Source organism: Lipophrys pholis (assembly GCF_963383615.2).
Source record: "Lipophrys pholis genome assembly, chromosome: 20".
Taxonomy (NCBI): Eukaryota; Metazoa; Chordata; class Actinopteri; order Blenniiformes; family Blenniidae; genus Lipophrys; species Lipophrys pholis.
In genome coordinates, this window is record NC_137648.1 from 9701566 (window position 1) to 9728801 (window position 27236).

The 27236-nt window shown below is 40.6% G+C and overlaps 4 protein-coding genes and 1 long non-coding RNA gene across 5 annotated transcripts; 4 read left to right on the forward strand and 1 right to left on the reverse strand.

Annotated features, from left to right (window-relative positions):
* Positions 1–498: 498 nt before the first annotated feature.
* cops5 (COP9 signalosome subunit 5) lies at positions 499–5750 on the forward strand. The gene is made up of 8 exons (XM_080489592.1): positions 499–796; positions 1002–1236; positions 2566–2694; positions 3065–3130; positions 3339–3424; positions 3556–3667; positions 4395–4543; positions 5472–5750. Exons 1-8 carry the CDS (start codon positions 660–662, stop codon positions 5560–5562), a joined length of 1005 nt encoding a protein of 334 aa, XP_080345718.1. The 5' UTR covers positions 499–659; the 3' UTR covers positions 5563–5750.
* A 4437-nt stretch (positions 5751–10187) lies between these two features.
* ppp1r42 (protein phosphatase 1, regulatory subunit 42) lies at positions 10188–14383 on the forward strand (the record flags this gene model as incomplete). The annotated part of the gene is made up of 7 exons (XM_080489950.1): positions 10188–10319; positions 10405–10571; positions 10663–10801; positions 11995–12111; positions 13792–13909; positions 14058–14192; positions 14328–14383. 7 exons carry the CDS (start codon positions 10188–10190, stop codon positions 14381–14383), a joined length of 864 nt encoding a protein of 287 aa, XP_080346076.1.
* Positions 14384–16014: 1631 nt separating this feature from the next.
* Positions 16015–17854, forward strand: tcf24 (transcription factor 24). The gene is made up of 3 exons (XM_080489602.1): positions 16015–16329; positions 16674–17110; positions 17339–17854. The coding sequence occupies exons 2-3, from the start codon at positions 16691–16693 to the stop codon at positions 17444–17446; spliced, it is 528 nt and encodes a 175-aa protein (XP_080345728.1). The 5' UTR covers positions 16015–16329; positions 16674–16690; the 3' UTR covers positions 17447–17854.
* An 843-nt stretch (positions 17855–18697) lies between these two features.
* Positions 18698–21000, forward strand: LOC308125679. Its single transcript, XR_013936394.1, has 7 exons — positions 18698–18818; positions 19666–19704; positions 19799–19848; positions 20057–20125; positions 20367–20397; positions 20612–20660; positions 20860–21000. It is a non-coding gene; the product is annotated as an uncharacterized lncRNA (long non-coding RNA).
* mcmdc2 (minichromosome maintenance domain containing 2) lies at positions 20707–27064 on the reverse strand (the record flags this gene model as incomplete). The annotated part of the gene is made up of 14 exons (XM_080489579.1): positions 20707–20994; positions 21285–21394; positions 21910–22049; positions 22123–22302; positions 22652–22809; positions 22899–23104; positions 23202–23439; positions 23542–23670; positions 24911–25012; positions 25111–25233; positions 25401–25596; positions 26587–26646; positions 26757–26887; positions 26968–27064. The coding sequence occupies 14 exons, from the start codon at positions 27062–27064 to the stop codon at positions 20828–20830; spliced, it is 2037 nt and encodes a 678-aa protein (XP_080345705.1). The 3' UTR covers positions 20707–20827.
* Between the last annotated feature and the right edge of the window lie 172 nt (positions 27065–27236).

Sequence of the window (27236 nt, forward strand, 5' to 3'; positions counted from 1 at the left end):
AAGCATGTAGAGCAGACTCTGCAACAATTAAACCAGATGATGGTGGTAGATGATGTTGGGGGTAATAGGGCAGGGGGGTGATATTGGCTCACTTCTTACAGTATGCCTCATTCTATTAGAAAAGGAAGTATACACCCCATGAACTGATTGTAATTATAATGAAATTGAATCTGCGCAACATATCGGTAATCTATTGTAACGTGGTTGTTTTGACATGTTATGATATTTCTGGGTCAGTTTAATTGAGAGGCATTTCTAAGATCAGCCGCTAGATGTCAGGGTCTCCCTGACCAATAGACAACAACGTATCTGGGCTAAACTATTTCATTTTGAGGGGTGGTTAGATGTTGACAGAAGTATTAACTCCAACTAAAGTCCCTTCAGATTGTATATCAACAGTAGCGATTGGGTTGCAATATATGTAGAAAAACCCCAAACATATCAATAAAGCAACGCTATTTTGTGTTACATGAACAAATCAACTCCCTTTGCGACTTCACTTTGTCATGTTGGTATCGTTCGGTGTCATGGCTCCCTAGACGAGTGGACGTCCGAGTACAAAACGTTTTCTAAACCTCTGGAAGAAATAAAACGTTTCTTCTTGCGATTGAGTAGAGCTTATTTTAAACCACGTATCCGTTCGGTTCAGATAATTCATCATGGCGGGCAGCAGTACGGCGCAGAAAACATGGGAGCTGACGAACAGCATGCAGGAAGTCCAGAGCATCGATGAAATCTACAAATATGACAAAAAACAACAACAAGAAATCCTCGCGGCCAAACCCTGGACGAAGGAGTACGTTCAATTCGTGTGTTTCCTGCCTGCGTGCGGGTGTTTGTGGAGTTAACTGTGTTATCGAGTGTGCAGTTTGTTGGAAGATCCCTGATAGCTTGCATGTAAACTAGCATACCATTATGTGTGTGAGCAGCAGTGTCACAGGCTGTGTGATGTGTCTTTAGAAAGGTTTCTAACCCCTTAAACACTCCTTTTTGGCCCACAGTCACCACTACTTCAAGTACTGCAAGATCTCAGCACTGGCCCTGCTGAAGATGGTGATGCACGCCAGGTCTGGGGGGAACCTGGAGGTGATGGGCCTCATGCTGGGGAAGGTGGATGGAGAGACCATGATGATCATGGACAGCTTTGCTTTGCCCGTGGAGGGCACAGAAACCAGAGTCAACGCCCAGGCTGCGGCCTACGAGTACATGGCTGCCTATATTGAAAATGCTAAACAGGTTGGTAAATACTTACAAGATCCCTCATCTACAAAATAGGGGAGCGATCCCGTTATTCTTACTCTCTTAAAGTTGCCTATTGGGACACCAAATGACCCATCATATGGCCCTCAGGCCCCATGTGGCCCTTTGTCAGGCCCTGACCAGCCCGCAACGGGTCACTGAGAAATTACAACTCACAACATCAGTATAACTGCTTTCTGAAAGCAGCACCTTTTTATTTTTCAGTGTTAATACTTCATGGTTGACTTTTGGTGTGTTGAAGGGTGACAATTAAAATCAATATCCTCAATCAAAACAATGTAGAGAAAAATAAGAATACAAGTCTCCATAATACGAGCAGAAAAAATTACAGTGAACTATGTAACATACTACTTTTTTGATCAGTATAATATCTATACTGAGCAGAAAAAAAATATACAGATCCAGTTTTTTTTTTTATGAAGAAATAATGGCCCACCCCTGTAGTGCAGGTATATTAAAGCAAAGTCAAACTTAGATTAAAAAATCGTAACATAAGCTACAAAACAACACTAATAACAATGAGTAGGCTCATTTGAATAAATGAGATTTCAAGCTGTATGTACAGTAAATCTCCTGTGAGTTGTCTGAGCAAGTGAAGTAAAAATTGGTTAAAGTCTGGTTCATCCATCCAAAATTTGCTGACACGCACTTCTAAGTAGGATTGCCAGTAGCTTGCGCCTCCCCCAGCTGACGGTGTACATGTTGTGTTTTCGTTGCCAATCCATCACAGGATGAATTCAGTGAGACACACAGCCTGTCAAATGTTTATTCCGAACTGAGGATTTCTTACTTATAAACCTGTCAAGCCCGTCATGTTGATATAATGCTATAGCTGTTTGGTCCATTCATTTTGAGTCAGATACTGTTATGCTATTGTAGCATGTTATTAATAGTAATTTATAATATGAATGGATGAGTTTGCCTAAGTATAATGTATTTCTGAGATTTGTGAGGGGATGCCGTGACAGATTATTCTCTCGTTATATTTTTAAATCCTGCCCCTTCTTTAAAATTCAGCTGAGTGTACAAAGCTAAATGGATATTTTCTCTTCAGTCATTGTCCTACTTTCATTATGATCAGAGGTTTCATGTGGTACCTTCCAAAAATTCAAACTTAAACACATGGTCACTGCAGACATGCAATAAACTTCCAGTTCAATATTGTTTCATATCATAGTAACAGTAACCTAGTTTACTTAATATTTCATACAGTTGTCATTTCTAAATGTGTCATATTTCTTATATTTAAAATGCTCCAATTGTCATCTACTGAGTAATTTTTGTATATTCTGCCCGACTCTTCAGGTTGGCCGTCTGGAGAACGCCATTGGCTGGTACCACAGTCACCCAGGCTACGGGTGCTGGCTGTCAGGTATAGACGTCAGCACTCAGATGCTCAACCAGCAGTTTCAAGAGCCTTTTGTGGCTGTTGTGGTAAGACCGGAAATACTCGCCATTTTATATCTGGTTGAAAGTGTTCAAGAATTATTATTATTTTTTTTCTATTTGAGTGTAATGATACACAAATATGTGTGTGTAACTGAGAAGGGAGTGTGATTTATTGATGTACGAGTTGTGGATTTCCTTGTAGTGCTGATGAATATTTTGCAACCATATATGCTATTTACACTTGGTTTGGTTTTGCGGTACTTAAATGCCAGGGGCGTCATCTAATGGAGTGTGTACCTTCAGCACGCTGACAGCCACAGTGAAATGCTCCTGGTGGGCATGTCTGAGTAGTCCCTGGAGGTTTGTACGACCCCTGACTTTGTTTTCCTGTTCTACTGTATCTTCCTTCCTACAGATCGACCCGACTCGGACTATTTCTGCAGGGAAAGTCAACCTCGGTGCCTTCAGAACCTACCCGAAGGTAACGCAAAGAGGAGAGATATATTTACACGACAGCAAATCTCTTCTATTTAAAATGACAAATATACTTCGATGTTAATTATTGAGTTATTTTTGGTGGGTTTTTGTCTGTATTTTATTTATTTTTTTAAACTTGTCTTGTAGTATCTTCTACGTGCCATACGTTATGCTGGAGTGTTTAGTTAAAAGTTTCCTGTCTGGACATTTAGGGTTACAAACCCCCCGATGAGGGACCGTCAGAATATCAGACAATCCCTCTGAACAAGATTGAAGACTTTGGTGTACACTGTAAACAGTGAGTAATTTACATTTTACAAACATTGTTAATCTGTCGAATAGTCGTGTCATGACATTTTTTTTTTATTGTTTACTTTTCATGCGAGTGCTTGATTTACCAGGTTTATGATACTTATTTGATCTGTTTAGGTATTACGCCTTGGAGGTTACATACTTCAAGTCTTCCCTGGACAGAAAGCTGCTGGAACTTCTTTGGAATAAATATTGGGTTAATACCTTAAGCTCCTCAAGTCTCCTCACGGTATGTAATCAAAGTTCACAAACCAAATGTTCTTAAATGCTTGTTAATAGTCTGACAGTTTGATTTATGATGAATAAATGACACTATAACTCAGTGAGTCATATGGGCACCAGTTTGTGATGAAGTGATTTATTGCAGTTTATCAGCCCCACGTCTTTGTTTATTGGTTTTAGTAATAAGCTTGGATGTGAACTTTTTAACAAAGCGGAGGAGCGCTGAAGTCGGACCCGAGTGCAGAGATACCGATGCTCCTTTCTCCTGCAGTTGGTTCTAAAGATTGAAGGCCCCTCATGTGAATTCCCATTGTGACTGCAGTCACTCTGTCCTGAGCTCGACTTAACGGGCTAAAAAGGCATCAGGCTTATCCAAACAGTGAGCTCTTTGGCATTCTGGATGAAGATGAATTGACTACATGTCAGGAACGAGCTGCTCCTCGGCTGACGGGCTTTGTCAGTTGCTACACTGTCACCCCAGTCAGGGGCCCCCCATGTCATTGTGTTTTAATTACCTCTCCTACTATAAACACGGCCTCACCTTAAGCAAACCTTTTCCCTGGCTACCTTTCAGTCACCACAACACTCTCCTGCCGCCCGGTCGACAGATTTGTTGTCATTTGGCAGAAAATCTCTTTGTGGGAAATCTGTTTTCCAGCTTTTGTGAGCAAATTGTGCATGAATTGGTTTCTCCATGTGTGTGTTTTGTGTCTGTGTGTGTGTTGGCCGGTCAGAACTCGGACTACACTACGGGCCAGGTGTTTGACCTGTCAGAGAAGCTGGAGCAGTCGGAGGCTCAGCTGGGAAGAGGTTGCTTCATGCTCGGGTTGGACACACATGACCGGAAGTCTGAGGACAAGCTGGCCAAAGCAACACGAGACAGGTGGAGGTTTTTTTGAAGTAACATGTTCACATACTTTCATTTCAGTGTTTTCTATAACTATAGTCTGATAATATATGCACCACATCTCTTTAGATAATTGAAACAGGGTTTTTTTTTTTTTTTTTTATGTTTTATTTGTTTTACAGTCATTTTTAAATCACAATGTCAGTTTGTAGTTTTATCTCAGTAGTATAACAGAATATGCCAAGAATGGAACTCAAGACATTTTATTTAACCTAAATAACAAACTAAATGTTTTATTACTAATAACAAATATTCACTATTTGGTTTTTCAAAAGCTTCACTAAAAGACTTATTCTTTTAGTTTAAGAACATAATTAGATAATGTATTGATAATGACCCTCAGTGTTGATTTAATAATATTCTTACTACTCTTTTGTTATAACTGAATAAAACATAAATTTCATGTCACTTATCTAGCAGATGTGTAATGAAGGTATTGATAAGATTAGTCCATATAAAGTGAGTTTGAATTCATACAAAACAGAAAACAACAGTGTAACCCTAACCACGTTACACTGATAGACCTTTTTTTTCCCTTAACAAATGATTATAATTGTAAAATAATTTTGTAGTTATTCTACTGATTTTGTTTTAATTTCATGTGTACGCCATCTTTTTATTATTTAGGGTTTGTAAGATTTTGACAATAACTAAACGGCTGAAAAAGTAATGGATGTGTGCCGCTCATCCTCCAAATGCATGTTCCTCACAAATGAGCCACCATTTAAATGTGAAATAAGCTTTGCAGATTTCCAACGGGTTTCTTAATATAACTTGACTATTGCGACTAAAAACCTTAATTTTCCTTAACAGTGGAACTAGATTCTGCTTATTGGAGTGTACAGCTACCGCTGTAGATATTCTTATCCTCTCCGGGAGGCTAAATATTCTTCTTTTTTTCCAGCTGCAAGACGACCATAGAGGCGATCCATGGCCTGATGTCCCAAGTCATTAAAGACAAACTCTTCAATCAAATCAACACATCTGCCAATTGAAGCTGAACCACCGCAAGATTTCTCCTGAAAGTGATTAAATGTGCACGTTAAAACATTTATTGGTTTATGCTGTGTGTGACCTTTCTACAGGGGATTTTCATTTCTATTCTGTTTTCGTCTCTTTCCTAGAAGTAGCCAAGAAATTCATTCTGGACAAAAGCAAAAAAAAAAAAATAAAGTATAAAAAGTAAAAGGACTGGCTGTGGACTTTTTTTCATGTAATGCGACAATGTAGTATAATACCTCAGGGGCATATTGCAGAAACAAAACATATTTCTACACGTAACTGTCTTAAGTTCAACATTGAACTAACCTTGTGGTCGCTCTCGACACTCGGCTGAACCAGTCAGTCAATCCACATGTAGCCTGTCACTGCATTACATAATGGAACGGCAAAACTGAGGCTCCTGCACAGGGTCAACGAGACCCGACTGCCATTTGTGGGACGTCTCTGCGGAGTGACTCCCTGCGCAGTTTGGCTCCCGGCGGCTCGCCGGTGCACACTCTGGCAGCGTGGCCTGCTCGCTCCGTCGTGATGTGGCAGTGATGCAGCGCAGAAACAGAAGCCGTACACACTGGAGTCCATTCACGCCATGTGTCTGCTCTCCATCGGAGCGGACACTCACTGCGTCTGCCCTTTTTTTAACTGACAGCTGCTTTGGCCTGGGTTTGTGTGATGTCTTTCTTTATGGTATTGTAATGGTAAAAATGTATATTTTTGACGTCGTGCATTGCAGAGGAGAGAATCCCAGTGGGACGGTGGAGGTGCCTGTTTTTTCTCACTTGCATGAGCTTTGGCACGGCTTCTTGTAATGATTTTCTTTTACCGTTATTTAAGCCATGTTTCAAAATGGAGGGTTTTCAGTATTGTGCTTTAGAAAGAGGAAACTTATTAGATTATTACTAATGTAATTTTAGAAAATGTACGTTTTTGAATGAGGTTTTGGTGCACCATAAACTGAATCGCTTGTGTTTTTGCCAAATATTTAAATGTATTACATGGATGACAGTCACAGTGCTGAGGAAATATTTCAAGTATGCTCTTTTAAAAATAGTTTCACTTAATGTTTGGTATTTCATGGTGATTGAACACTGAAACATATTGAACTCGTTGGGACATGGAAATATTGTGATTATCAACAGATGGACATTTGTATGCATGACCAAAGCTGCAATAAGGAAATTTATGTTAATTCTAATCAAGTCAAATTGTGGGCAGCCAAAAATCCACTCGCACTTCTTTTGTTAAATATAGTAATGTATCTGTGTGCTCCTCCTTACTATATAAAGCTTTCTTAACTGTAGTGCAAGGCCTACATGTTGGATGACTCATATGAGAGCTGAAGGCTGATAAAAGAGGTCCATAATAATGCATAACTAATGTATGTAGGCCTTGTGGCCTCAATAAGATTTAGGATATGTTGTATTTGATTTCACTCTGAGCATGGGACCATTTGTTAAGAAGTTGATCCCGACTCAAAAGCTGTAGGTACCACACTTCCTCTCTGCTGTGTGCCCCTGCATAAGTGAATTCATGTCTCTCTCTCACAGGAAGCCCAGGTCGTGACATGATATAGATTACACTGCAGGGGTCACTGAGAGACATGGCTCGTTCTCTTGACTATGTAGGTTGTCTTGAATTGTAAACACTTCTGTTTGATGAAATTATGTCTGCCACAAACATAGAGCAAGTTAAGAATATATTAAACAGCATGAAAACAGATTGCAATTGATTAAATTTGAGTTGTTGCTGTAAGATTCACCATTTTGACTTCATGTTCTTAGCCTTAATGTTTTATTTTTGCTGGTTAATGCAGTAAACTAAAAACCAGCTGTGTTTTGTTTTTCAAATAAAAAAGTTCAATAATAAAAAACTAAAAACGAGCGTGGATTTACGGAGTGTTAAATACATCAGTGTCATTAAGTGGTACTTTGGGAAAGTATGTAATTTTTCTCTTACATTACTCCAATTCCCACAAAGTCCCAGTCTTGGAATATGTTGCAAGTTGTGTGTGTGTGTGTGTGTGTGTGTGTGTGTGTGTGTGTGTGTGTGTGTGTGTGTGTGTGTGTGTGAGTTGTTCCTTTGATGGCTACGAACCAATTTCCTTGAGAGGACAAAATAATTGAAATAAAGTCCACTGTCATTACTGTGCACGCACTTAATTTGAATTATTACACACAGATTTTGATCAGCCTGTTCAATCATTTTTCTCTTAAAACTAATCAAATTACTGTTTTATACCTACATTTGTTTATAAAAGTTGTATTATTGTAATTCCTAGGCTCTATTTGTCAAAAAGTAACTAAGTCTTTGGCAAAAGTATAATATAGTTTGCTTGAGTATTTTTTAGCAAGAGTACTTTTACATGTAACTGAGTACAATTCAGGCAGTGTAAGAGGAGTTGCACTTGAGTAAATATCGTGAGCACTCAATTATTCCAGTCTGTTTTGGCGGTGTTGCGCCAGATTCGGTGACCCGTGGTAATCTGGGACCCGCTCGTGTCTTCCGGTGTGGTTTCTATAGCAACGACTTGACGGTCTCCAACAAAACGCCGCAGTTTCAGGTACAACTTCTTAGGAAACAGTAGAGTTAGCTCACTTTTGTTCACTCTCTGTCCATCCTCAGAGGTAAGAGAATTCACCCGAAGTCTTAAAGTTGTTTAAATTCGCCATATTGTGGGATTTGATCACGCTAAATGTGATGGTAGTCATGGCAGCTATTGAGCCAAACCTGTCAGCTCCTCTCCATAGTTCAGCCCTGTTTTATTTTTTCCTCCTGATATACATCCAAGGTCATACTGATAGCTGACACGTTACAAAGGATCCAGCAGGTAACGTCTATGTTTGAGTTCATGCAAAACCTTAGTGGTCGGCAGGTTTTAAAACATTAATGTGGAACTTTAACCACACAGCAAATTCAATCATCTTATTTTCATAGCTTAGAATTATGAATAAATTCACTCTGTTGCACGTTCTGATATTAGAATGGCCAAAACTGAATAAAAACTGTAGGAGAATTGAGCTCCCAAAAAAAAGACACAGAAGACTGGAAAGTATTTCTTCCAGTATTCACATAATTCTGTGTACTTGTCTGTAAAGAGACAGAAAGGGAGGTGAGTAGTTTCTTATCCAGTGACATTGACTTGACCTACTACTAATCACCTACTATCAGTCTCACCTGGTATTCAAGAGGGCTCTTATTTTGATATGCCACATCGGGTTGGGCTGGTACTTTGTAAATGACATCCTGACATTGTCTACCATCAGTCTAACATGGAATGAGTGTGTGATAACAGGAACCTTGCTTTTAATAACAGTCCGAAGAAAGAGGGAATGGAACCCAGACGTGCTATTTCAGGGGGCTCTTATTTTGATATGCCACATTAAATTGGGCGGGTACTTGGTGAGTGACATGCCTACTATCAGTGTGACTCGGAAAGGGTTTATGATAACAGGGAATTTCCTTTTAATATCAGTCTGAAATTCGAGGGAAAGAATCGTTAATGTGCTTTTACAGAGGGGTATTATTCTTTATATGTCACATCCTGAACTGGTCTACGATAAAGCTGAAGTGAAATGGATTTATGGCACCAGAAGGATTTAATTTGATATCAATCTGAATTTTGCAAAGATATGCTGCTTTGTTGGGCTTTTAATTTGAAAGACGTCATCAGAATGGGCAGATGTTTATTGTATTATAGTAACATTAATACACCACTGAAAGAAACTGAGGTGTTTTTATTTTTGTTTGATTGTTTTATGCTTCTACGGGCAGCATGTCTAATGGTTATTTAAGTATTAAAAGTGCACTCATTTATTAGTGTTGTTGCCTATTTTCATTAGCAGTAGTATTAATTTGTGTTTTATCAACTAACTGAGAAATCTCATTCCCTTGAATATCCCTTTTATTTTAAAAATCTATTTGAGTCTGCTCTTACTGTAATGCATGGCGTGACAGAGCAGCGGCTGGCCGCCTTGAAGTGGGGGCTGACTTGACACCACTCACTTCCTCTTTGTAGTTCAGCCCTGTTTTATCGATCGGTTTCACTTTTCTCCTGATACCTTGAGATCCAATGTGGAGGAGACTTGTTGCCATACCTTACAGCTTTTAGCTGCACACACTGGACCTGCGCCACATGGAAGAATCAAAGAGCAAACCTGAGCCGATGAACAAGCCCCACTGGGAAATGACAATATTGTTGTTTATTGTTTATTAGGATCCCCATTAGCTCCCACAAACTGGTTGCTAGTCTTCCTGGGGTCATTAAAGGAAGCAGGGGAAGCTTTGCTCTGAATACATGGGGAAGCGATCAGCCTAATTCCAACACAAACTTCAGTGGTCTACTCAAGCCATTTCCCAATTAGCAACTCCCTGGAAAATGTCATGTTTGCTCACTAATCATTTCTACTTGTACTCTGACAATTGTGGTTTAAGAATTCAAAGCAACATGAACATGTTCGGTCTGTCATTTGCCTTCATTGAGATCAACATATTGGCTGCTCATTCAGTCCACGCGTGTCTACGTTTCCTTCCCAAACAGAGCGCCCTGCTCTCCGCTGTGGACTGAATGCTTGGCTGAAGCTGAAAGAGATCCTCTCTGAAGCAGAGTCTGTGACGAGCCAGCATGGTGCATCTAACTGTAGATCTGATCGCTAAGTCCAGAAACCACATCAAAAAGAAAAGGGGCCTCTCCTTCACGGACTACCTCAGGAATCTTACCCACCTCTACTTTTCCAGCAAGAATATTGACGCTATTGTAAGTGGCCTTCATCGTGTCCTTTAGCTCATCTTTGAACTACCCATTTGTCTTTTTAAATGCCTCTTTATTTTTCTGACTTCAGGGAGATCTCTCTGCGTGTAGAAACCTCACGGTCCTTTACCTGTATGACAATCACATCACGTTCATTCACAACCTTGGCTTTGCCTCCAACCTCACGCATCTGTATATGCAGAATAACAACATCGCTCATATCGACAACCTCCACAATCTGCGGAGACTCTCCAAACTGTGAGTACAGCATCGATTCTCTTCCATGCCGTGATGATGATGGAAGTCGGAGGCATGTGTGACACACGTGTGCGGTTTTCCTGCTCTCGAGGTATCTGGGTGGAAACAGAATTTCGGTGGTGGAAGGCTTGGAGCGGCTCCGCCAGCTCCAGGAGCTTCACCTGGAGAATCAGAGGCTGCCACCAGAGGAAAAGTTGCTCTTTGACCCCACGACGCTCCTCTCACTTGCTGTATGACCTATTTTTTTTTTATTTATTTTTTTTTTGCACTCTTTTGTACAGAAATAGCACCGGAGAAAGAAAAAGAAAAAAAAAACAACTCTCTCTTCTCTCTGACTAGTTCAGGTTCTGCTCATTTATTTCACTGGAAATTCTTATGTGGGATTAGAGTGAGGAGAAGGTACACAAAGTTCTGTGTGATGTGTCAGACGGGAGGTTATCTTGTCTCGTGGAGAACATCTCGGGTTTCTCAGAGTCGTGTGATCCTTGTAAAAGCAGTGTTGTGCCGGGTTTGATGATGTCAAAGAGACCTCTGTTGCTCTCCGGTCTGACAAATCAGTTTGGTTTGTTTACTTCGTTTACTGCCTGGGCTACGAATAAACACACCAAAAGTCTGAGCTTCTAGTTTGTTTGGATAAATTAAAGAAATTGCTCTGCAAATTTAAAGAGTTCCAGCTTTTTATAAATGTGCCATTATACAGAACTTCAAACCAAGATGAATATTTAGCGAGAGCTCCACATGGATCCTTAAACGTGTGCAGAGAAGAAACCTAGATGCTTCACAGAAATAGATAATAAGAAAGAAAATAATAAGTTTTTTAAATGCTATGAAATATTTTAAGATGTTCTTCAGTATTAAAATGTGCTTTGAATGTGTGCAAAATATAATCTCAGCAAATTGATATTATACTCTTGTTTTATTTAGTTGCCCTTTTCTCTTTGACACGTGGTTTATTTGTTTTATTCTGTCACATCACTGATTTTAAATGTGATTTTCAAAGCGTTGGGTGGGTCTCTATTGACACAAAAAGAGTGACAAATCTCTGCATCACAGAGATGTCTTTTCCCAGCGTCATCTTTTGATGAGAAATCCTGATATTTTTTTTTTTAAATAAACAACTCAAGGATAAAACTAATACATTTAAAACACATACTGAGAATAGACGACAGACGGTTTGATATTTTGAGCTGAATTTATTACTAGAGACGGATCAAAATCATTCAGTATTTTTTCTGCAAACTATGAGTGTAACAGTCACAGAGTACATATAGCGACTTACCAGATAACAAGCAAACGATGAGTTATGGTTTGTTATGGCCTTTACATCATGACAGCTGTTGGGGTTGGTTAAAGTTCTCCTGCGCCTTGAAAACCCCTGAATGGTAATGTGACTTTTTCTCTTACTTGATATGTGTCGCTACAGGAGTCTCTGTGTGTCCTGACTATTGATAACAACAACATCGATGACATCCGGGACCTGGCGGTGTTGAAAGAACTCCAGCATTTTTCTGCGACTGGCAATAAGTTGCACAATATAGAGGTAAATGTACATCTTTAAAGAAATAACGACGCTTCTCTCCAAATGAGACAGAGGGGAAAGACTGTGAATTCCACATCGCAGCGACTATGTACGACACAAGGTGTTAAAATCAGCGCGCGGTTTATGAGCTGATCGGGTTGGCATTTATGGGCCATAGATCTCTGCAGTGGTGTGTGAAATTATATGGAGAACTGAGTTGTAAGGAACCAAATCCTGCAAATCCTGCCAGAGGTTCCCAGTCTGTGTGGCTCGCACCGGGTCAAAATTATTCAACAAATCAGCGAGCTATTCCCCAGGAGACTTTCCTCGCTGACAGCTTTAAACAAGCACAAGTTTCTCTCTTTCCTTGGAAGGTTGAATTTTCCCCCTTTCGCCTTTAAATCCTCTATTTGATATCCTGAACCACCAGGATATCACTTTATCGGAGATTAATCTGAGGCGGAGGTATGATTTATGCCGGTGGACTTTTGACAAATGAGGCCCTTATTTTGCAGGCTACTCTAAGGCGACAGGGATTTTTCCGTTTTAACTCACGTACCAGCTGAGAAGGATAATGCGTTTCATTAAAATTGCATAATTGGTTATTATCACTGGAGATTAACACCAACAGCACTTACTATTGACTGCTTTGTTACACCTCCCTCTGTTTGCAGATGTTGATGCAGGTAATTGTACGCGTGTCATTTTTAGCAGATATCTCCTATAATTTATACAACCCGTCTGCCACTATTGATTCTGCAAAGACAGCACTCTAAAGGATCAATTCCTTCTTCTGCACCATTTGGTCAAAATCCAGAGGAACATTATGGATTTTTAAAATAGATTATGACAGGCAGTCTGCCAGGGTGACAAATGGGGAGCATCTTCTGAGGCTGTTAGCTGTGTGCAGGGCAGAGAGGACAGGGGAATCGAAGCTCTGGTCAAATACAGGTTCATAACTGGCCCATCATTAGTCCAGGCGAGCGAGCCAGGCACGCTCAGCCGCTATCCGGCCCCGGCTGTACTCCACGCCTCCGTGTGGGGGGCAATTTGGCGCTGGGCTCCTCTTCAGCGAGGGCCTTCTGAGTGACGGCCCTGACACGATCATTTATCAAAGCCTGGGAGCGCACGGTGCTCAGGGGTCCCCTATGAACTGATTGCAGCTCAAGCTGGAAAAGTGGAAGCGCTTTGGCCAAGACAGGAAGGCAATGAACAATCAGAGCGTGTCCAGAGAGTATTCATATTTCCAAGCTTGGATTAATGTGCCTTTAGATAAACATACAACTGCAGGCAACTGGCTGGAGGAGCCAGCCCTCACACGGCCCCAGGAGAGAACTTGTAGTTACATGACACCGGCGACACTGTTTATTAAAACAGACTGATGTGTTGTTTATGCACTTTCTTTTGGCCCTTGTGCTTCACTTTGCCGCTCACATATGCCCTGTCTTCACAAGTTTCATTCTTATCGTTGTCTCTAATTAATAACCACATAACAAAGCATGTTTGTTGAGCACAAAGTTGGGGCATTCTTTCACTCGCAATCAAATCATTAGATCATTGTTTATGTTTTTTTCTGTTTGTGTGTGTGTGTGTGTGTGTGTGTGTGTGTGTGTGTGTGTGTGTGTGTGTGTGTGTGTGTGTGTGTGTGTGTGTGTGTGTGTGTGTGTGTGTGTGTGTGTGTGTGTGTGTGTGTCTTTTCAGGAATTAGAAGAAATGTTCAGCCACTGGCCTCGGCTTCGTCTGATGGACTTGTCTGGAAATCCAGTGTGTAAAAAACCAAAATATAGAGACCGTCTGATCACTGAGTGCAAAACTCTTGGTAAAACTTCGGCTATTTATCTTCTCATTAACTTATACATTTACAAATGTATATAGGTAAATATTTGAAGGCCGTACTAACTTGATAAATCACAAAAACACTTTGTTTCCTGTGTGGTTTTAAGTATATATTTGTAATTTGTTTCCAGAAATTCTTGATGGGAAGGAAATTAATGGCTTAACCAGACAGTTCCTTGTTCAGTGGAAAGCATCAAAACAGGCCAGGAAGGCGAAAAAGAACAAAGACATGCCGTCTGAACCATTGATCCCCTATTCTTTAACAGGTATGCCACTCAGTTTTGTGTTTCATAAGATTTCTGTATCATCTTTGTTAATATTTATCCTAATTTTGTTTTAATGCCGGGTAAAAGCTCGGCACACTAGAAAAGCTTATGGATTTGACTTTGTTTATGTTTCAGACAGCTTCTACGTGGGTCAAGGTCCACCTCCAGCAGGTCACATGCAACCACACTAATATGCAGAGGCGCAGCCTCTCAGGCTCAGTGTCACTAGATTAAACTGAATGATGTTGCTTTTGATATGAAAACGGAGCTGATAAGACTTTATGTGCAAAAGTATTGCATGACCTTATGCTGTCCTAATTTATGACTGTAAATTGGAGGCCATCATTGTCGATTCACTTGTTTTAATAAATGTTGGTTATTTTAATTTGTTTTTATTGTCTTTTAATCATGATGATATTGGAATTTACCCATTGTCTCCTTTAAAAATACTAATAATAGTAATAATTTTTGCTTGAGCTATTATATAAAATTTCCTTTTTTTCATAAGTTTTTCTTTGTGATTTTAGGGGGACGGCATTGGGGATTCCCATGAATGGGCCCAATCATGTTCCAATCAATCATATGGAGGCATAAAGCAGCAGATCTGTCCTCTGAAGGATCTATACACGTGCCTCTCCCTTGCTGAGGCACCTTGGCCTCGAAAACTGTGGATATTTTGGATCAAGGGCAGACTGGGAGCATCCCCGCTCCATGATATCTGCAAAGTCGCCGCAGTAACCTGAAGGATTTGAGAGCTTAACAAACATCTCACGTCTCACTGCATGTTTTCATTTTATGTCCTTAAGTTCTTATAGCTGAATTAATATCCTGGGAAAGTCTACAAAAATTAAAGAGAACATGAATATCCCTGTATGTTGCTCACTCCCATTCTCACAGCTGCTTCATTTCCCGTGTTACTTTCTGGGACTGACTGGATAGATAAATCTAATTGTTGCTTTTCGACCGACGTTTTCTGTGATGTTTTAAATTTTTCTTCCAAATACATTCCATGTAAAAAGTGTGCAGCCAGATCCAGAGTGGCACAATATAAATGACCCCTCTGCTTTATCATTACAAGTCTTTACACCATCCAAAGCTAACACTGCATGCCCCCATTCAAACAACTGTGAGAAATGACTCTGACTTTTTTTTGAATTTCTTGAACATTGTTCATCTGAGTTTGAATGAGATTTTATGAGCCACGTGGGTTTGTGTATCCCCTGAAAGATGTAAGCTAATAAGGGCAACAACAAGCTTACTTAACCTTATTTTCCTTTGCCTTGTAATGAGTGGCCTGGAGCAGGACTGTTACCCCCATCCCTACAAAAACAATGTTTATTAGGAACAGTCCGGGGATATACATATTATGAATAATTCCTTTCATTAATTCGCCGACATCTCCGTTTGGAGCCACGAAAATCAGAGTGATTAATTTATGAGTCTTGCAAGAATTTCCTCAATGCCTGCCTGTTGATTGCAGCGCCGGAGTTTATTTATTAGCTGTTCCAATGAGCTTGCAATTCAAGACACCCGGGCAATTCGTCAAATGTTTTGCATATCATCTTACACTTGTCAGTTTGCCTTCATGGTCTATTGCAAATAGCGTTTGGCTCCAATAGTTTTTACTTTCTGAGAGAGCCCATTTTTGGGAGTTAATTTTGACTCCGTTTCTTGCTTTTTGCCACTTTTTGATAGGCTCATAAAGAAAATACAGTGTCGGGTTCGCAGCCAATTAGAGGTGGACATGGCCCGCACAGATCACAGCTGGGGGAAAAGAGAGTCCTGCCTCTGGCGTTGTTGAACGCGAGGCTCTGCTGCCCTCACACTGAAATAAGTCAAGAAGGGGAAAGAGTCGTACTCCGCCGTGAGGAGGGTGATTAATTGCGCCGGCGTTAAATATTTGTCCGCCACTTTGGGTATCCAGTAAATGAGGCGCCGCTGAGAGTTTTTACGCACAGGTGAAGAGCTGGATGCGCGCATTGGCACCGCGGCGCTCCGGTCATGCAGACGCATCCCCTTTATAAGGTCAAACTGGACCTGATCTGGGACTATTGACGACCACTTTTCTCCCTCTTAAAGACATTTTTTGGGGGGTTCGCCTTCATGTCGTTTTCCAAACCAGCGAGAAGTACCAGAGGTAAACTCCTTATCAAACCACCGACTTGGCAGAATGTTTGGCTGGATCTTCTGATGTGCCACTGGGCAATCAGCAGGATATCAGTCTGTCACTGAGGATGAGAAGCTGTCTGTTTGGTTTATATACATTCAAAGTTTTTATGACGTGATATTTGATATTTGATGACTTTGGTGGCAAAGTTTGACAGAGAATTTAAGTTTCAGACAAAAGCGATTGAGAACATACTTTAATATTATGGATTCATAAGTTAAAAGTAACGGTACAACATTAAACATGTTATAATAAATAAACCACGTCATAAATAGATGAAACTCCTCAAAGTGACGGCTTGTTTCTCTCCTCAGGTCTGTGAGAGCACCGGATGGTTGGGAGGCAGACGCTCCGGATGGACGGCGGTAACTGCTCCGGGGCGGCGGCGGATGACAGCCCGGCATCAAGCCCGAGCTCCAGCCCGAGTCCGGACGGTCGTCGCCGGGACCTGCACCGGGCCAGAGTGCTGCAGACGGCCGGACTTGGCGGCAGAGGCCGGCCGGCGGCAGCTAACGCAGCCCGGGAGAGGAGCCGCGTGCAAACCCTGAGGAACGCCTTCCTGGAACTGCAGAGGACTTTGCCGTCAGTGCCGCCGGACACCAAGCTGTCCAAACTGGACGTGTTGATACTGGCCACCACCTACATTGCCCATTTAACTCGAACACTGCAAGAGGAAGGCACCGAGGAGGGAGAGAGCAAGACTGAGGCGTTACACTCTCTGAAAGGAGACGGATACCTGCACCCTGTCAAGGTCAGGAAAAACTACAATCACACCTTTTTTTTTTTTCTTCTTTTTTTCCCCAAATTTGTTAAACCTATGTACTTCAAATATTTATGTTTTCATGTCTCGTAATTTCTTATTGAAAAAAAATAAAACCATCTTCTTTTTTTTTTATTGCACTTAATTTGCAAGCGGCCTTTACATTGGAGATATATTTCTTTTTTTTCTTTTTTTAAAACAAATGTAATATTTTTACAGAAGTGGCCAATGAGATCCAGACTGTACGTCGGAGCAAGTGGACAATTCCTGAACTCTTCAAATCCTTCAGAGGAGAATCAAGGCCCATCATCGTCCAAGTCCCAGTAACATAAATAAACCATCAAACAGTATCATAATAATAATAATAATATGTGCATGATTTCATGCTTTACTTCAGCCTGATCCAATTTCCACGGAGATCCCGCTATGAATGCCGTGTAAATTAATATATTAAGTGAATTTAATGTATAGAACTTGTTTTTCCCCGTTTGCATTGTGCAGTTCCACACATGTCCCTGGTTTCTCTGTAGAAATTCCACAACAGGGGTAGCGAGCCCGTCATGCTTGACTTGTGCACTTTCAGAGGAGACATTTGCACTAAATGCATGTGTGAATAACTTATCATCTGTCATGTGAAGTGGACTGTCAGGGAGCCAACAATGGAGGCTCTTCATCTCATCTTCCTTATTTTTCCATGCATGGTTGTATTTGTGTTTGTGAATAAATAACGTGACTAAAAAAGTCTGTGAAACTCTCATTTTAAGAAAACGTCATCTTTTGCATCGGCCTTTTTTAAAAAACACGTTTTATTATTATTATTATTATTATTATTATTATTATTATTATTATTATTATTATTATTATTATTATTATTATTATTATCGCACACATTTATTCAAATCCAACTGAGACGATCACAGTCAAGATTTTAAGGTACAAAGTGCAATAAACACATTTATTTGGCTGTGACTGGAAAAAAATATTTTGAAAGTCTGCTCTGATACACACACGAAATGTTTGTGGGTTTAATAATTATTATTATTGATGATGATAATAATAAAAATTAACTACAGTCAGATAATATAATGAATAATAAAATTTCAATTTACTTTTTAAGTGGATGAAAGATGATAAAAACTTTGCAATTCTAAAATCGCCACAATTCTTTTTAGACCTTTCATGTGATTTTATGGGGCGTCTCATAATCCTGAGAAATAATAAGGCAACGTCCGTAAGTCCCAATTTTTAAAGGATGGACACGATGGCCTTTATTCACTCTTAAAGGAATGAGTATGAAAATGATTAAGTGTAAAAAAAATATAAAACTGAATCTCCACTGACAGAGAAACTGCAAATGTTCAGAGTATCTAAATCTAAAGATAGATAGATAGATAGATAGATAGATAGATAGATAGATAGATAGATAGATAGATAGAGCTCCCCAGTACTAAAGCAGACAGACAGACAGACAGACAGACAGACAGACAGACAGACAGACAGACAGACAGACAGACAGACAGACAGACAGACAGACAGAGAAAGTGAGCTGCAGTGCGCAGCTCCGGGGCGCAGAAGGAGGAGCAGAAGAAGGAGCAGCAGCCGGAAGCTCTCCCTCTTGTTTCGGGGATGGCCGCAGCGATCAGACGTGTCTTCTCTCTCGTCTCAACTTTTACTTTCTCGCTCTGCCTTTGCAGCGCAGGTAAGCAGTAGCGATCATGTTTTATGAGTTTAGGTCCTGGGATGCGTTGAGCTGTATCCAGGCTAATAATAAGGATTAGATCGAGCACGAGGCGGCTGATGGTTAGTTAGCAGGAAGCTAGTTAGCATGTTGGCCACGTGGGTGGCACCTCGCGCGCTCCAACAGGGAAAATGTACATACATGTCTCAGTATGTAGCGTGAGTTCATTTAAGAATCTTATAGTTATGCGTTGCACGCTAGTTTCTTTGCATAGTGTCTCCATTGTAATTCCCACGTGTCTACAGGAGGACTTTGCTCATGCGTGAAGACACAAGTATGAAGAATATACAGTTATGGAGTCTATTGGCTTCAGTACATGAAGATTTTATCTTTGAAGTAAAGCCATCAATCATGGTTTTGAACAGTTGAAAGAGGGAAAACGCCCCCGGTGTCACTCAGCTCCTCGCTGTTCTGGTCCTATGGGGTCTGGCTCAGAGGTCAACAGAAGACCTGCTGGTCAGGGAATTGACTCCTCCATTATCACACTGGGAAGGCCCCTCGTGGCCCCCAGATGAGGAGATAAGGTCATGGCAGAGGTCATGACCTGCTGTTCAACCCGTCTTCAGAACCTTAGGGACACACTGTACCCTTTGACCTTCAGGTGATCAGTCATCTGCTCTCCGTGTATTGGCTATTCCTTCAGTATGTTATTCATCCGTGGGGAAAATGTAAAATATATCACTCCTGAGAGTAATTATTTATACTACTTGTTCAAGTTAGTGGCAGCCATGCTCTGATCAATGGGATAATGATTTAAAACTGCACGTGAAGACTTAACTTTTAATCAAATGGAACTTCTGTCTTTTAGGAGTGAAGAGGAAAAATGTGTTTTGGTACACCTGACAAGGTAAGAAGTAACTTTATTGAGTAACGTGCCATTTTTTAATTTCAGAAGACCAGAAACTTTGTGAAATCTCTACAATCTGATTATCTAATTTCAGATGCTGTGTGTCCATTGAAGATGATGACATCTATTCACTGAGCCTATAAGGTGAGTTCTCAATGGTTAGTACTACTGAGCTTTCCCCCGAATTCAACTGCTGGTAAAGTGATGAGTTCAATCTTTGCCGTTTACCCGTCAGAAAATAAGATGGTGAATAAATGATAAACTGAATTGCCAGCATCCCACTAACTTAAATTGGGAACTGATTGGCTCATTTGTGAAGGTTATTGATCTCAGACGTGTATTTTTATTTCAGCTGCTGTCGATCTTGTGCTGTCAGATAAAATGTTCCAGATGTGAACCTCCGGTCTGCTGCCCTGATGAGGTGAGTGGGATAAGATCATACATGAAGTTGGATCAGGACATAATGTGATGAGATCTTGAATTCTGGATGTCGGAGCAGTGGAAACTATCATGGCTGTTAAAATGTTGAGTTCATCTTTTCGCCGTTTACCCATCAGAAAATAGTGACGAGACTGTGACTACTGAATTAACAGCCACATGTTGCATTGTTGCCCTCCTGTTTTTGTGTATTTACTTGAAATAAATAAATTGATTCTTTACAGATGCTGCAGTGTTGGCTTCACCTCCCGTCTGGTGAGTAAATCCATGATGGACAGAACATTTAATACAACTTGCTGTTTGGCTCTTCAATCTAGATCAAATTGTGATGACTTCACCTTTTCGCCGTTTACCCATCAGAGAAAAACCTGATGAAAATGTGACTAACTGAACTTGAGCTCAGTATCATAACTACTCTGTTAAGTCCAAGATATAAATGTAAAACTAACACTGTTGTGTGTTTCATCAGGTTCTGTGTATGACGCCAGTAAATGATCAGGATGGCGCACAGGCAAGTGGTAAGTGCACAACTTCTAGTAATCTGGACTCCTGCTTAAATGATTTTGCAACTCTTTAGAAATGTGTAAGAAAAACACCTGTGTATCAACCTGCAGCTGAAAGTAATGAGGGAAAATCGAGAACTTACTTCTACCTACCTGAGCTTTTGATCTTTTTAGAGGTCTTCTTATTCTTCTGCAATGTATGTCCCTGCTCCAGGTGCGTAGGTGAAGATGAAGCGCAGGATGTTTTGGTGGAGCTCGTCCAGCGCGGCATCCCTCCTGTGCAGACCGTCAACGGCTGCCAGGTCACAAGGAAACGCTGCATCGGGTGGAATAACGAGAACAGAGGCTCCTGTGGGAAGAGAACAGGCGTCTCATGAAAAAACTCGTAACTGTGAAGATCCAGATAATGTCCATTAAAGAAATATCTTGTCATATGAGCATTCGCATCTCGTAAATCTGTATGTTTAGAAACAAGATGTGAATAAAATCATTTTAAGGGAAATTAAGACTTTTTAATTCAGCAATTTTGTTTAATTAAATTAGCACTTCATATTGACTTTGAGTCCCACTAAAATAAATTGGTTAAATATTTTGTCAGATACAAAGTAAATTGCTCAGAATATTTTAAAATAAAATTACCATGCTTGAGAGTGACTGAGTTTTCACACAGCAGCACAGCGATTACTGCATCCTCCTCCAGTACCAAAGTCCTGAGGCACAATTTGCAGTGAGCTTCGGCCAATGATATCCTGTGATTAAAACAAGGCCAGTCAACTTTTATTTGTGACAGAAATATTGTATAGTGGTAATGCAGCATGAAAATAAAACCAAACTCAACATAAACTTGAATGTTTATGGATGTGACTAATGAAGAGGGGCTTTCATAATTTTGATTAAATTTGAGTTGGAAGTGTGCCATCTAGTGTACAGTTGTGGCATTACACATCTGCCACGCTTTGTACTTCAATATGCCTTTTTTTTTTTTATCAGATTCCAAAAGATGTATTGATTTTATAGTGGATGATTTCAGTATTATGTTGAACAGTCATTTTCTGTCCTTTTAATACACATTTGATTTGATCATATCTGCTCTACGAGCCATATTTTACTATGTTATGCAGTGGTGGCAAAATATTTCCAATGAAAGTAAAAATATCACTTTTGTGGAATACATCAGATGGGACAAGTAGACCAACTGAAGAGGTTGGTATCGCTGTATATTGTAATGCACAGACTGACCATGAATGAACCATTGAGTACTTACAGTAGTTTGATAGAGGCTACAGTTATCTTGACCCCCTGACTCTGTGTCCGGACTCTTCGAGTTGCCATGTAGTAACCATGGATTATTTTCTCAGCTGCTGAGCTCAGCTCGACTTGTAGGCCCTGTGCATGAGCCACCAGCTGAAACAATTAAAACAAATTGAGACAATGTTTTCTCCGATGTAACAATCCTAAGGTCATTTCACATGTCGACCTGCTGGTACTCTCGGGTAGAAAACTCCCAACAGGACGATTGGTGGGGTGCTACAGTCCGGATTGCCTGCTGGAGGGTGTGAACCGTCTGGGCGAGCAGGGCCTGCTCTCCTTTCCCGTCCTTACACTGAACGACCAGTCCAAAGGCGTCGGCCAGCTGAATTAGTACAGGACCCATTTCCTGCTTGCAGCAAAGAAAGTCGGCATGAGCGTACTACATATTTTGTTTTCAAATGACCGATATTTTTCGAGTGAACTACAAAAAACTCAACCATTTTACTTGTAAATTTATTGTTTAGCTCAAGGATGGGCACTTCTGGCTCCCATCCATCATTCCATGAGGCCGACAAGCATTTTATATTTTTTCTTATTTAAAGTCAAAACATTTATTTTCAGTGGAAACATTTGGGCATAACACTGCAAGAAAAACATTTAAATTTACTGTTTCACATCTTCCACTGACAGATCATGCTGAGAAAAGTGCTGGAGTTCACTGTGCTAACATGACTCTGGTTTGTAATTGGACTCACAACTGTTCCCAGTAAAGTGCAGTCTGCTCTTCCAGACCGGTGATACGAGTCTGTGAAGGCCCAGAAGCTGCACTGGACCGGGAATGACAGTTGCTGGTCCACATCTTCACCGTACTTCTTCCCTGGGATAAACACAGACACTGTGCGGCTCTCCAGAACTGGAGAAGAAAGAAATACACTCAGCTTTGTGTTCGGCAGAAGTTATTAAAGTAGAAACCAGCTTTATCATATTAGTGTGTTACAGTACCTGACTGAATGGTCTCCAACTTGTCCTTTTTGTAACGGTTGAGATCTCCCAGCATACAAATTCCCTCTGTGGCGAGCAGAGCAGAGCCAGCATGAATGTTGGCCGTGCCTACTCCGTGTTCGTCACGGGACAGAGATGCAAACATCTCCGCAGAGGCCGGATGCTTGACCCCGCAACGAGCCATGCTCAAGCTGTGGGTCATTAGTCTAACACAAAAGACAAGAAATAAGGATTTAATCTGAAGCTTTAGGGTCCCGTTTACAAAACATGTTTCATAACTTGGAGCATCAGACTCTCTTTTACCTGTCCACTATGAGAGTATCAGAAGTGACAACTAGAAGATCCAAGTTGTGGAACGTGTCTTCTGCGTCTGTTCTGGTCTGCATCAAGCTGAGCAGCAAGCTCAGTTTCAGTGTGTTGTACATCCCTGGAGGAGCCACATGAAGCCCAAAACAGTGAGCCGCAACGGCCGAGAATCTCCAGCAAGAAGAGGACATCTCCTTCAACAACCGCTGGAAGCTGGCGCTGACTTCATGGCAATCTGAAGGGACAATGAGAAAAAGTAAAGTCTATCTTTAAAGTACACGGTATGGTATAAATATGATTGGCATTTTTACAGTCGTAAAATAATTGTCTTCCTTACATTCTGGCTCCCATGGTTGGACACGATTAGCCTCGATACTGCAGGTAATGCTGGGCCATTGATGCACATGCGCAGGAATACCTAGCACTCTGTAGAATCGGCCGACTCTCATTGAGTTACACAGCTCATCTACGATTGAGGAAAACAAAGAAGTAACACTCAAAAGTGGTTGTTCTCTGCTGCCTGGCGATTACTGAAGAAACATGCATGCCACCTAGAAACCACTGCCAAGAGAAACAGAGAGGGGCCTTCGACACAAAGAATTCACTGTAGTACATCGCAGGGCCAGCTAATGAGTGTTCCTTGCACTTATTAACATATATGTTTAGTAACAGGAACCCACTGTATTGAATTCCTCCACAGGACTAGGTCAACATAATATGTTAATCCTGTTGCTGAGATTTGCTAAGCTCTCGGGGGGAGGCTGGTGGGACAATGTTATTAGACGGGACAGAAACACTTAATATCCTTCCATGAGGCACTGCACACAGCTGGCTGCACAGAAATCTATTTGTTTAAACTCTCCCCTACTGAGTTAGTGTGCCAACGTGAGCCTCATTTAAAAAGCCAGAGAAAATTAATGGCGAACCTCAGTAGATCTGACTGTAAATATAAACTACCACATCCTCATTACTCAGGAGTAGGAGCAAATGTGATAAATGGCCATGTGTTTTTACAAATAATTAATAAACTTTCATAGTCGAAGGAAATTAACCTGGTGTGAAACAAGTTAAAAATACCAGTATTCAAACTAGAAATTTAAATTAATTCTTTTTAACACAAATAATTACAATGTGGCATCAACTGCATAATTATTGTTTCGAATACCAGTTAGTTTGAGATTTCATGCGAGGTGCTGGATAATTCAATTAAATCATATAATGATGGCCACTTATGTCTCTCAGGCTATAAAACGTGACATGATTTTTTATTTACAGACACTGAAAACACAGCCAACAGATCATGTGCCAGTAAAATACTTTAAAAGAAAAGATTTCCACTTCTGTTACACAGCTGTTTTTCTGGGCCCAAAAGACTTGGTAAGACACACAAAACAACAGCAGTTCGGAAGTGACCTTTATCAATAAATAGACACACTTCACATTATTCCTGTTATGATGTTGTAATCTTTATTTTAAGATTATATGACTCTAAGCTGAACACACAAGATGTGTTTCTGTTCTTTTTTTAATTAAATCTTGAACATGATAAATGTAATGCTCACACATATTTCTCTCACCTCATCATAAATGTCCTGTTGTTTTGTTGACGATGATCAATTGTTTACAAATTGATTTAATTGATGAACACATGCCAATCAATCTACATTGACTACTGACCAGTGCAGATTGTAAACGCGAAGACATACCTCTGAGAAACAGAGTGACAGATTGATATCTGAGCGAGCTTTGTTGACGGCCTGTGAGAACCTCCAGCGCTTTGACGTGAATCAGCTCCACTAGCTGTTTGTCTATTTCCAAAACAAACACATTCAGTGCACAGATGTACTGTAACCATACAATATACATAACTTGCGGAATACAGAAACCCGTTCAGTTCTCCTCTCACCTCCCAAAACTCTGAACTTCACATCCTCTGCCAGTGGGGAACTGCAGCTCCTGCAGCTGAAGTCATTTCTCACGGTGGCGGACTCTGTGGCTCCGGGTGTATGGACTCGGATGTGGTGGAACCCTGGAGGGGGTAGGGGGGTTTAATCCAACATTATACCTGGGAATTTTAGTTGTCTGATGATTGCTTAGAAAACACGAAGGCTTATGTGACTAGATCTTGATGTTTGTGTATGTTTTTACAGTTAACACTACAAACTAGTTATTTTGAAAGCATCTTCTCTGTATTACCTCCAGAAAAGGGGCAGTCGCCATTAGTGCAGAGGAACCTCGCTCCCTGGGTGTACTTTGTGACCCTTGTAATGGCGATGACAAGGCCCTCCATGGAGACAGGCCTCACGGGGCGAGATACACGGGGAAAACCACGGAGGTCCAACGTGTATTCAGGAAATGGGGGCAAATGTGTGAAGTTTAGGGTGACGTTGACCTAAAGAAAAGAAAAAATAAGATGACAACTGAAGTGCTGATATAAAAAGGCAGGTCAGATGTCTCTAATACTGAGTAATGGAACTAATGCATGCCAAAGGTTTTTGGTTTTTCTCAAGCATACTGATACTACATCATCGCATCATGTGATGTTACGAGTGCATTGAGTTGTAAAACAAATTTTCAGGGACAAAAAAAACCCCTGCCCAGTTTCATTTTAATTGTTCCGAAACAGTTAAATAATAGCATAATAACCTGTAGGTATTAACAACTCCAGGTTTTCCCTGAGTTTCGGTGTAAAAAAGTATGACAAAATTATAAAAATATTAATTTACTGAAATCATTTCAACAATAAGAAATTCCTGCAGAAGAAGTTATGCACTCTTAAATCATGTACACCACAGTGTTTCTAAATAAATCAACTTGGCTAAACCCTGTTGCTTGGGTAAATGATTTCTGTAGCTTTCCAGGATATTTTCACCAACTAACCAGCTTAGTATGACTTTCTTAATAATTCAGTTCTTCCTGCAGTAATTTATCTTAATTTGACTGCTGCAAAACTACAAGTATAGCTATGATGCATTGGTACATTTTGAATTTTGTTAAACATTTTTATTCTGGGGGTCAGATGGGACCACCTGCTCACTGGTTGTGTTTGATTTTCCTGCACTACCTGCATTGTTGACATCTGCTATAATAACCAGAAGACCTGCTTTTCTAGAAAAACTGTTTGGTATTGGGAAAGAAGATCTGGTCATTTTTTATTGGCACAACTCTCATACTTAGTTCTGCTGCTCATCCTATAAAAGCATGTTCCTTGGCACAGTTGTAAAGGGGGGGGGGGGATAATTACAGTTGGATGAGATTTATTGCTAAGAAGAATTGCAACAAAGAAATACCCTGCAAAACACAAGATTTCATTACTTTTTAATGCTTATTTTTCTGGTAACAGGTAATTAATTAAGTAATTTCCCCCCTGCTTGGTTCATACCTGGCTCTCTGTGTGTAGTTTTCCAATAAGGGAAAGCCTCTTTATGACCTGGAAGCAAGCCTAGGTGGGGGATTTGGTAAATGTGGTTAGCATCTCCAGGTTAGCATTTTAACCTGGTTAGCATTTTAACCTAATTCATGTTAGTCGTAAAGCTGACAGCTGTCACGTACAGACTGGAAGAGAGTCGTAGCTCTGAGGGGGTCGTGCAGCACACAGTCACCCAGCACAGGATCCACCTCCATCACATCAGAAGGATTGACGGTGACGGGGAACCTGTAGGCCGCCTCGGTCCGCTGGGGGTCTGGAAACAGCAACTTTAGCACAGTTCAATTCACAACTCGTTCTGCTGTAAATAGCCGTCAATTTAGTGGCGCAAGATACCATTAAAACGCTTGCAGTCCTCCACCAGTTTCTCAAGACCACCACTCCTTTCTAAATAGATAAAAATTGATTTATTCAACGATAAAAGCTCAGCCATTTTCATTAAAAGCTAAGCTGCTGTGGAGAAGCTAGTTTTACGTGGGCGCTCGCCGCGAACTCCGTTGCCATGGTGACTAATTGACAAGCAACAGCCGTCAAGCTGTGATATGATTGATTATAATTGATTATAATCAACATATTAACTATTGTTGTACCAGTGAACTAGTCAC

Bases quoted from the DNA above. Each gene is read 5' to 3' on its own strand.
- cops5 (XM_080489592.1), top strand. From the start codon at position 660: ATGGCGGGCAGCAGTACGGCGCAGAAAACATGGGAGCTGACGAACAGC. The intron at 1,237-2,565 runs GTTGGTAAATAC...CCGACTCTTCAG, and splicing joins ATATTGAAAATGCTAAACAG to GTTGGCCGTCTGGAGAACGC. The intron at 4,544-5,471 runs GTGGAGGTTTTT...CTTTTTTTCCAG, and splicing joins GCCAAAGCAACACGAGACAG to CTGCAAGACGACCATAGAGG.
- tcf24 (XM_080489602.1), top strand. From the start codon at position 16,691: ATGGTTGGGAGGCAGACGCTCCGGATGGACGGCGGTAACTGCTCCGGG. The intron at 17,111-17,338 runs GTCAGGAAAAAC...ATATTTTTACAG, and splicing joins GATACCTGCACCCTGTCAAG to AAGTGGCCAATGAGATCCAG.